This window comes from Sesamum indicum, linkage group LG3 (genome assembly GCF_026168435.1).
Source record: "Sesamum indicum cultivar Baizhima isolate 11 linkage group LG3, ASM2616843v1, whole genome shotgun sequence".
Lineage (NCBI taxonomy): Eukaryota > Viridiplantae > Streptophyta > Magnoliopsida > Lamiales > Pedaliaceae > Sesamum > Sesamum indicum.
In genome coordinates this window covers 1,374,733-1,384,769 of record NC_142659.1, presented here as the reverse complement: position 1 = coordinate 1,384,769, position 10,037 = coordinate 1,374,733, and the positions used below count along the sequence as shown (strand labels likewise).

Here is a 10,037-nt window from a genome sequence, read left to right as displayed (position 1 = left end):
AACGCTTTGTGCGTAAGTAGTTGCGGTAGCCAACGACGGCATAAGTCTATCAGATAAAATATTGATTTTTATTTGATTTTTTATTAATATGAGCAATTTCAGTTAATATTAACTAAAGAAGTGATTTATTTATTAAACGAAAACAAACGTGAGTGGTATTAAATATAATTTTTTAAATTATATAGAAATTTATATGTAATTACATTAAATTTTATGAAAGTACGGTATAATTATTCTATTAAAAATAATTTTGAATTACTCAAAACATTGGCATTGGACCCACTTAATTATTTATTTATTTTTATTATCTGTAATATTAATTTAAATTGAGAAAACTCTGGAACATATCCTTTTTCTTTTCTTGCTTCTTTATTTTGAAAAAAACAAGAAATTAAAACCAAATTTCAGAAATAAAATTAAATTAAAAAAAAGACCAATAAGAATTATATCATACACGTCGTCGTCGTCGTCTCTCTCTCTCTCTTCGTTTTTCTCTCTCTCTCAAACACACACGCATAAGGACGCAGAGCTCACACACTTCCAGGACAATACTCAAAGAGGAAAGTCTGAAAGGGAGGCGGAAATCTAGGGAGGATTGTTGGAAGGAAAATCATGCACCTTGTAAATGCGGCGGCGTTGGTGACGATGGCGGTAAGGAATAGCGGCGGGGGCGGCGGAGTGTTGGGAGCGGAGATAGAGTTCGGTACGGTGTGGTGGTTCGTGTACGCGGGTGTGTCGTGCGTGTTGGTTCTGTTTGCGGGGATTATGTCGGGGCTGACATTGGGTCTCATGTCTTTGGGCCTCGTGGACCTTGAGATCCTACAGCGGAGCGGCACTCCGACTGAGAAGAAGCAGGCTGGTCGGTTCGCTTTCTTATCAACTGAGAGTTCAATCTTTGTTATTCTTCTGGTTGAACTTATGATACTGTGATATGGGTGATTTGATTTTTTTCCTTTTTGTGGTGATTGGTACTGAGATGTCTGTGGCTAGATTTTGAATTTCTGATGATTATGGGATGCAGTTTGATTTGTTTTCTTTTTTTGATAAAGACAAAAAGAAAATGGAATTGTACTATTTCAGGGCGTGCGAGATGTGGTTTGGGTTAGGATTGCAGCTTAATTATCAGGAATGATGTGGAATTGTCCTTTATTTTTATGCATAAATGTTGTAGATTTGTAGTTTAGTGGTTCAGATTGAATTGGTTTGGAAATATGTGAATTTTGTTCGTCTCTTGTGTTTAATATGAGGTGGCGTTGTAAGATATGAGTTTCGTTGATAATTAGACTTCTCCAATTAGAAGTAAAAACTGGATATTTGATCTTGGATTGTTGCTTCTCGTTATTTATACTTCTGATTGGATCAGTGTTATTGATATTACTGTGTCTGCTCTCATTAGTACAGTAAGTAGATCGGATTGCTAGTACGGTAAGTGTATTAGATTGAAGTTCTTATCTTGATGATCTGAAATAAGGGGATATATGATTGAGTACGAGGCGGTTTTGGTATAATTTTACTTAAAAATTACATTGATCTACATTCATCTGCTATATGGGTATGATCTTGAATTTCCATTCTTCCTGGTTGTGTTTGTGAAAGTAGCTGGTTGTGTTTGTGTTTTGGCACTTGATGCTCAGCGGCTTGGATTAGATTTAAGGTTCCTGATAATTAGATAAATTGAAATCTTATTAATATTTAATAAGATACAGTCCATCTGGTTCTTCTTTAGTTAGTGTTCCTTTATTTGCTATGTGCGCAATACCTAGTCGACCCACTTCTATATGAAAAAGGAAACTGCATTTAATTTAAAATAAAATTAACAGCTTTCTCCAAGTTCAAGAAAAATAAAAATAATTGCATGAAATTGAGAAGTAAAATTCATTATATTTGGACCTAGCAGTATCCTTTTCGATTCAAGGAGCATATATGATTGATGCATTGAATATAATGATACAAGGCACATTCTTGCGTAGAGTCTTTGGTATATTTTAGAGTCTGATGTATGAATTTTTCAATTGGAAGTTATGGCTAGAATTCCAAAAAGATATAAAATGCATCATTTTTCCATATTGCAATGGCTGTGATAATTGTTATTCTTGTTCTTATTGCTATTATTGGTTCTAGCGCAAACAGTTTAGGTTTGCGATGGTAAGAAGGTATAGATGGATATTTTTAATCAGGAGTAGATACTGGACTTTCAAAGTCGTCAACTGTTGTTCCCCGCTATGCTATTGACGTCGTCGTTGTTGCTGTAATTGTTCCTAGTTTAGGAGCATGATGAATAGCTTATATTATAGTCATACCATAATTATCTGAGCTCATGTCGGTCCCTTTTGAGCAAGGGCATGAATTTTGTGGGGTTAAAAATTGAGGTTAGTTTTGAGTCCCTGTCATAAGATAGAGTGTTTTGTGAGGAGCTAAAACTTTTCTCTTTTGAACTGGTGCTTTCTCTTCCTATTTTGTCCGACAATTTGATAGTGATAGTAAGTTCATTGTTTTCAGCTGCAATACTTCCAGTGGTTCAGAAGCAGCACCAGCTTCTTGTGACATTGCTTTTGTGTAATGCCGCTGCAATGGAGGTAACTGCTTTGTTATAAACTTTATTTGGAAAATGCATTTCTAATTTGCAACAGAAGCGCAAAGGCAGCAGAGTTGCTGAGCCTTGTATTTTGGTTCATATATTCTTTTGGATATTCAGCCAAGAATTTTACATTTCATATTTTATTGAACATGTATGCTAAAGTTCTACTTTTATATTGCATCTTGCAGGCCCTTCCAATATACCTCGATAAACTTTTCAATCAATATGTTGCCATTATACTATCAGTCACTTTTGTTTTAGCATTTGGAGAGGTAGACATTTGACTTAACTCTTACTCTTTTTTGTTATCTGTGTTCTTTTTCATTCTAGTGATTCGTTCTCCTATGATATCTGTTATAAGGTTATCCCTCAAGCAATATGCACCAGATATGGACTTGCGGTGGGTGCTAATTTTGTATGGCTTGTTCGTATTCTGATGATCATTTGCTATCCAATTGCTTACCCAATTGGCAAGGTAATATGTCAACACCAATGCCAAAAGTTTTTACAATTTCCTATGAATTTAGTTGGCTACAGTTTTGCAGTTATCCTGAAAGCTGTATAGAGTCCATGTTTGAGCATAAGTACATTTAAGAACACGATCTGGTACAGACTGAATGATAATGTTGCTCATGGATGTGTGTATATAGTATATGTATGTATCTGAATTAATTTATACGTGATGGAATTTAGCTTGGGAGACAAGCTCGAGGGAACATGATATTAAGATCCTCTAGTATCAGGCATGTTTCCAGTGCTGGTTGAATATGTTGGCTAGACACCTTAGTTTGAGATGAATTTGCTATGTTGAATGTAATATTTGCAAAATGGTGCCATCTTCGTAGAGTGTATAATTAGGATACAAGTAGTTGGTATATCTAGGTGGAGAAAGATCTCATTTCTGACCCTTATAAATATGAGATAACACTTTGTTGGTTTTGGTTGACACAATAGGATGCAGGTGATTCCATGCCTCAAACTAACAAGTAACCCCTCCCCTGTAAAACTAACTGTAAATATGAAATACCCTGATAAGAAAAATTAATAGGTTCCTGACTCTTAAACGAGTTGTGAAGGATTCAGAATTTCTTTGAAAAATTGTGGTCTCAAATTCATTCCATTATTGAATTCCTTCATTTCACTTCAAGGGAAGAGAGCATGGAAGTCTTAAGTAATTAAGAAGAGCAGGGTCAAAAAACAGCTGGTGTCTAGGGTTGGAATGAAATGGGAAGCAGCAAAGACTTGGACAACTTCATTGCAAATCAGATCAGTTGTGAAAATAATGATACTTTACAATTATCTATGTGTTCTAGTAGTGTTTCTCATCAAGCTATTCAAATCATCAATTTATGCCCATAAAGATTCTAATTTACTCTACAGTCCTTTCATTTCCCAAGTCTAGATCAAGTAGTAACTTTTCAGTATTTCAGGTTACTTAAGACATCTCCTTTTTGTTGGATGTTTAAGTTTTAGAATTACTTGTTCAATGCAGTCCCAAGGTGATGAGTTTTCCTACAACCAAAAAGCATGCTTGTGCAAATAATTTGCCGAATGTCTTCAAAATTTTGAAGTTTTAGTAGATCTACCTTTTCATGGACAATATTTTCTGCCTCCTGGAAGGTCAACTTGTTTGAAATTTTGAGTTGTCTTAATTTATTATACTTATTTTGGGAATTCAGATTTTAGATTGTGTTCTGGGACATAATGAGGCGCTGTTTAGACGAGCTCAGCTGAAGGCTCTTGTTTCTATTCACAGCCAGGAGGTATAATTCTTCCAAGCTTTCTGTAATGTAACAAATTGTCTTCTGTTTTCTTTTTTGATGGGCTCCTCCTCAGAACGTCTAAATTAGTTGACAATACTATGATCCTTTCTATTTGCTGAAACAGCCTATTAAGCTGTCATCTTTTTCAGGCTGGCAAAGGCGGTGAACTCACACATGATGAAACAACAATTATTAGCGGAGCGCTTGATTTGACGGAAAAGGTATGTTATGAAGTTAGCAGGTTGAACATTTTAAATTTGATATTTCTTCTTTTTCGGGAAATTGGAAAAAGAATATTTTAGTTCCTCCTTGATTTACAAAGTCGGAAGCTCAGAATTGCACCTTTTTTACCTCCTAACTTCCAGGTTCATTTGGCTTAAAAGTAGTGAAAGCTCTCTGCGAACTGTTCAATAACTGTGACTTAAGTATTGGAATCTATATTAGCCTGCTAGATAATCTCTGATTGATTTTTAATTTCATCAAGTGGCAATTACTATGGCCTCATTCATCTACCTGCCAGCTCACCTAGCATTTTGTTGCTAGTTTCGTACTTGTCAATTGTGAATCAGCACAGCTAGAGATCTTGATAATCTTAATGTTGTAAGGTTATAGAAGTATTTTGAAGTCGATCACAACAACTCCTAGATAGTGACAGTAATGGTGTAGTGTTCTAACAGTATCGTTCTACTTTTCCACTTCTATCACTAAATTTTCTGCAATTGTGACCAGACTGCTGAGGAGGCCATGACCCCTATTGAGTCAACATTTTCACTGGATGTGAACTCAAAGCTAGACTGGTAAGAATTGATTGCCTGGCAGAAAAGATTTTTCTGCTGTGTTTTAATAGAGATGTTGTCTCCAATCTTTTGGTCCGGTCTGCTGGCTTGCAAGTATTAGGAGGAAAAGAATTTGTCAAATGCTTTATATTTCCCTATCTGCTAGGCTTTGGGAACTTTATGCTACACTTGAGTTAATAAGTTGTGATTTAAGAGAGAGATTATACACAATATTTGCCTCATCGCAGGGAAGCAATGGGTAAGATTCTGGCCCGTGGTCATAGTCGAGTTCCTGTCTATTCTGGGAACCCAAAGAACATTATTGGACTTCTACTGGTAATATTCTTGAAACAGAGTATTTTCGTCTTCCTCACCATAAACACATAACTCTAAGATACGTTGTTACTACTAGGTAAAGAGTCTCCTAACAGTGAGAGCAGAAACAGAGACCCCAGTTAGTGCTGTTTCCATTCGGAGAATTCCACGGTATGGCATTGTATTCTTTGCATGATTATACATTGTAGATTCAACAATCAAAGATGAAAAAAATTAATTTACACTGTTGCTTCCCAGTGTTCCTGCAGATATGCCCCTATATGACATCCTCAATGAGTTTCAGAAAGGTAGCAGTCATATGGCAGCTGTGGTGAAGCCAAAAGGGCAAAACAGAATACCTCCATCTATTATAGAGAAGTCTGAAGAGAATGAAGTTACAAATGGGAATTCAGACTTAAGTACTCCACTGCTATCAAAGAAAGAAGAGAAGCCAGAAAGCATCGCCATTGACATAGAGAGGGTTCCAAGGCCACCCTCCAAACCTAACCTGATTTACAGTGATGTGGTCACGAACGGACCTACCCCTTCTTCAGATGACTCAGAAGATGGTGAAGTGATTGGCATTATCACCTTGGAAGATGTATTTGAAGAACTTTTGCAGGTAAATTACCATTAAATTAGCTCTCCTATTCTTTGTGTTGCTTTTCATTCAGCAGGTAATTCACACTGGGTCCTTTTATTCATAATTGGTTGATGTAGGAGGAAATTGTTGATGAGACGGATGAATTTGTTGATGTACACAAAAGGTACTTGAAACTTTGAGGCTTTGGTTGTATGTAGCGGTGTCAAAGATGAAAATCTCTTTACATTCTTTCATGCTGCAGGATACGTGTGGCTGCAGCTGCAGCTGCTTCATCAGTTGCACGTGCCCCATCAGTTAGGAGGTTGACGGGCCAGAAAGGAGCTGTAAGTAAACTGTTCAAGCTAACCTGCATAAATTATTATTGGATATGAAGTCTATTACGTAAACGGATCTTTTTACTGATGGTTATAGCTTTCTTTTCGAATATCTTCATTTGATTAGATGAGTGAAAACTATGCTGTTGTTCTTTATGATCTTGATTGTACCCCTGCACTTTGATATCCCAAAGTTTTACCTGTAAAGTTTATGAACGCTAAATTCTTTCATCATTTTTTCTTAAATCCCACTCAGGGAGGCCAAAACAAGCAAGGACAGCCACCGAGAAAACCAGGTGACGACGACTCGACCTCAGCAAGATTACAGAGCAACATCGGTGAGTCTCTTCCGGGAAACAAGAGATAAAAATACTTAAAAAGTTTTGTGCCAAACCCCCAGAGAGGCAAGGTAACGACCTAGTCTTCCTGAAGGAGCGAAGACCCTTAACCTGTGCAATAGTGTTATTCTTCATATGTTCACTCAAAATTTTGCAATATATATAGAATTGGGGTTTGCCGAGTGCAATACTGCTTCGATTCATTAGTTCTAGCATAGTACTTGTATATATCTTACTCACGACTGCTGAAACCATCATATATACTTTGAAGTATTATTTTCTGGGAGTATCTGAACTACATGTGAAACGATAAATAATTGAGCTCCGGTTTACATCTTTATGTTGTTTGTTGCTCAATCTTAATGTTCATGGGGATCAAATTGATTGGTGATTGAATCATGAAATTCAACCAAGATTTACATACGTCGTGTGAGACCCCCATCCCACATTAGGAGTCAGTTCCCATATCAGTTTAGATCAAAGAATTTAAGTGCATGTACAAGTCCATAGTCGAATTTCCAGACCCATTTGGTTTTGAGGCAATTCTTGCGTCCAACGAGCCTAAAGCTAGAAATGCTGAGTGGCTCAATGTGATTTGGTTAGAGTTTAGTTTGCACCTTCTGATCGATGACAATGCCAACAGTCTGTTTCGGCTAAATTCAAGTAACTTACATGATGAGTTGCTTTTTACTCACAAATCTGATTGTCTAAAGAGAGTGACAATATAGCATGTCTAGTGAATGTCGTGTTGGGTGTGATCAAACCAGAGTCCTCATAGCCTCATAACCCCCATTAATGTTTTATTCCATGAATCGTAAAGTATAATTGTTATGTATCTAATTCTAGAGAAGGCCGTTAATTATTTGGTCAAGTTCACATTATCTCTTTTCAATGAATGAGATGTTTTGAGTTCAAACTTAGGTTCTTCAACCCCATTGCTATTTTATAAAAATAAAATCCAAAAAGAGTCGGGTTTGTGGTGGGTTGTCAAGATTTGAGACTCGACTCGCCAAGATTGTTTGAACAGTTGGGTTGCTCATTATATCGCTGGTTTAGATTTTTTAAAAAATTTAAAAATATAAAATTTTAAAAGTAACACTATCACAACTTCATAAATAAATACCCTTTTTGTAAATCTATGTGTATATCTTAGGGTCACTAAAACTACTTTATATCACTAATTTTATTATTAAAAATATTATTTTATGTATAACATATAAGTATAAATGAAATACTGTATACACAATTATATATATATATATATATATATAAATTAATATACATTAAAACACACATAGAATACATAAGAAAATATAACGAATATGAACAGCATTGGCTTTAATTAAGTCAAAATCAACTCAAAATACCAAAACTCGACACCCACCCGAGACTCAATTGTACCTTCAAAGCCTGCCCCAAAAGTAACCAATCCGTAGCCGATTTTGGGTCTAATTTGGAACACTTGCCATTGACTTTAGAGATAAAGTTTAAAGAATCAACAAAGAAAAGACAGTGGCAAGTTTAATTTGCTGGTGTTTTAGCAATTACAAAGGAAAATGAGCTTATCCCAACGGCAAAATAAGTCGACGATAAACGAGGCTTTGCTCAATTGACAAGATTAAAGACGGACAATTACGAGATTTTGGTTCGACTCCCATGCATGAATGTGTCAAATAATGTAAATGTAATGAGTCGTAACTGTTAATAATAATTAAAAAAGAAAAAAAGAACATGAAGACTTGGAGCTCAAAATTTCAGGATTCAAATTCTACTAAAAACTATAGAAATATTAAAAATTTTATTTTTATGTGATCTGCAAAAAAGAACCTGCAATTGCTTTTTTTTTTTTTTTTTCCTTTTTCCTTTTATAGAAAAAGGTCAACTTTTGCTTGCTGTTGGACTCCAATCCAACTCGTCATAATCTGTCAAGTTACAACAATCACTTTTAATAATCAGCTCTTAAGTTGCAATCTTAATTTCTTTTCTAAAAAAAATAAAAACTGTACAATTTTTTGTTGGAGAAAAGCTAAAAACTAAATTAGGGTTTGGTAAACTATATATTTTGCGCTTTTGATTCTCTTAATTACCAAAGAGCGCCTTTACAACAAAAATCAAAAGCAAGTAATTAGAGGGGAAACTTGCAATTTTAGTCCCGTAATTGAAGAGGAATGACACTTTTTGTCATGCACAAATTGATTGTCGCTATTGAGTCTTGTAATATAAATATTCTTTTGGCAGTTTTAGTCCTTTTTGGCCAGTTTGGACCGAAAATTGCATGTGACTTTGGTATCATCTAATTGAATTACAATTTTAGCCCTGTAAATCGATTCGTATAGGACAAAAAAATCAACCCTTCACGTTATAGAACTAAAGTTATGATTTAATTGGGTTATGTGCAAGTCACATGCAATTTTTCAGTTAAATTGGCCAGAAAATAATTAAAATTGCCAAAATTTTAAAGTTATAGGACTCAATTGCGAGAATTAATTCGTACACGACTAAAATACCACCCAATCTAAATTACAGGACTAAAGTTGCATTTTTCCATAGTTGGAGTGTATTTTTATCTGTAATATTAATATTTTAGTAAATAACTACAACTTTTTTTTTTTTAATTTTTTAACCCTTATCTTTTTATGAAGAATTTGATGGTAAAAGCAACTTTCCTTGCATTATCACTCGCATTTTATTTTATTTTTCACTTATCATTTGGAAATTAAACACATCTAACTTTTGATTATATTCTAACTTTTTAACTTTTTTTTTAATAACTAACTTATCACTACTTCTACCAAATAGGAGCTTCTGCAAACACTCCCTTCATTAGAAAATTATTAACAAATTATTTTGGATTTATTAAAAGATGTTGAATCTATTTTTTAATTTGTTTTGTAAAGTATTAGTCTAGCATTAAGAATTAGAGAAATTAAAAAAAATTAAACCTACTTGATATATATATATATATATATATATATATATGAACTGCATCACTTGCTTGCATCAATAGAAGACGAAGAGAAAGTAATAGGGAAAAATGCAAGCAACAATGCTATGATATTGCAAATGAGCAAATTATCCTCATATGAGAAAAGAAATAGTAATTTATCTTCCTATATTTAAAAAATATAACAATTTACCCCCTGTATTTTTTAATATGAATTAATTCAACTTTCTGTCTAAAGAGGTAAGTTGCTTTATTTTAAAAAATAAAGGGAACAAATTCTTATTATTTTTTTATATCACGCGAAGATAAATTCCATTAAACCCTGTATATATACATATGCATAGGGAATGAGTACATTTACATATATTTGCTAAATTAGATTTCCACATAATAATTTAATTTTAA

General features: G+C 34.4%; 1 protein-coding gene across 1 annotated transcript; it reads left to right on the top strand.

Annotated features, from left to right (window-relative positions):
* Nucleotides 1–444: 444 nt before the first annotated feature.
* LOC105156962 (DUF21 domain-containing protein At4g14240) lies at nucleotides 445–7,028 on the top strand. The gene is made up of 13 exons (XM_011073234.3): nucleotides 445–859; nucleotides 2,500–2,576; nucleotides 2,767–2,850; nucleotides 2,940–3,053; nucleotides 4,258–4,341; nucleotides 4,491–4,562; nucleotides 5,071–5,138; nucleotides 5,366–5,453; nucleotides 5,530–5,603; nucleotides 5,691–6,054; nucleotides 6,153–6,199; nucleotides 6,278–6,359; nucleotides 6,607–7,028. Exons 1-13 carry the CDS (start codon nucleotides 613–615, stop codon nucleotides 6,715–6,717), a joined length of 1,512 nt encoding a protein of 503 aa, XP_011071536.1. The 5' UTR covers nucleotides 445–612; the 3' UTR covers nucleotides 6,718–7,028.
* The last annotated feature ends 3,009 nt before the right edge of the window (nucleotides 7,029–10,037 follow it).

Excerpts from the sequence above, each read along its gene's own strand:
- LOC105156962 (XM_011073234.3), top strand. The coding sequence starts at position 613 with ATGCACCTTGTAAATGCGGCGGCGTTGGTGACGATGGCGGTAAGGAAT. Across the intron at positions 860-2,499 it reads GACTGAGAAGAAGCAGGCTG|CTGCAATACTTCCAGTGGTT; the intron begins GTCGGTTCGCTT and ends CATTGTTTTCAG. Across the intron at positions 6,360-6,606 it reads TGACGGGCCAGAAAGGAGCT|GGAGGCCAAAACAAGCAAGG; the intron begins GTAAGTAAACTG and ends AATCCCACTCAG.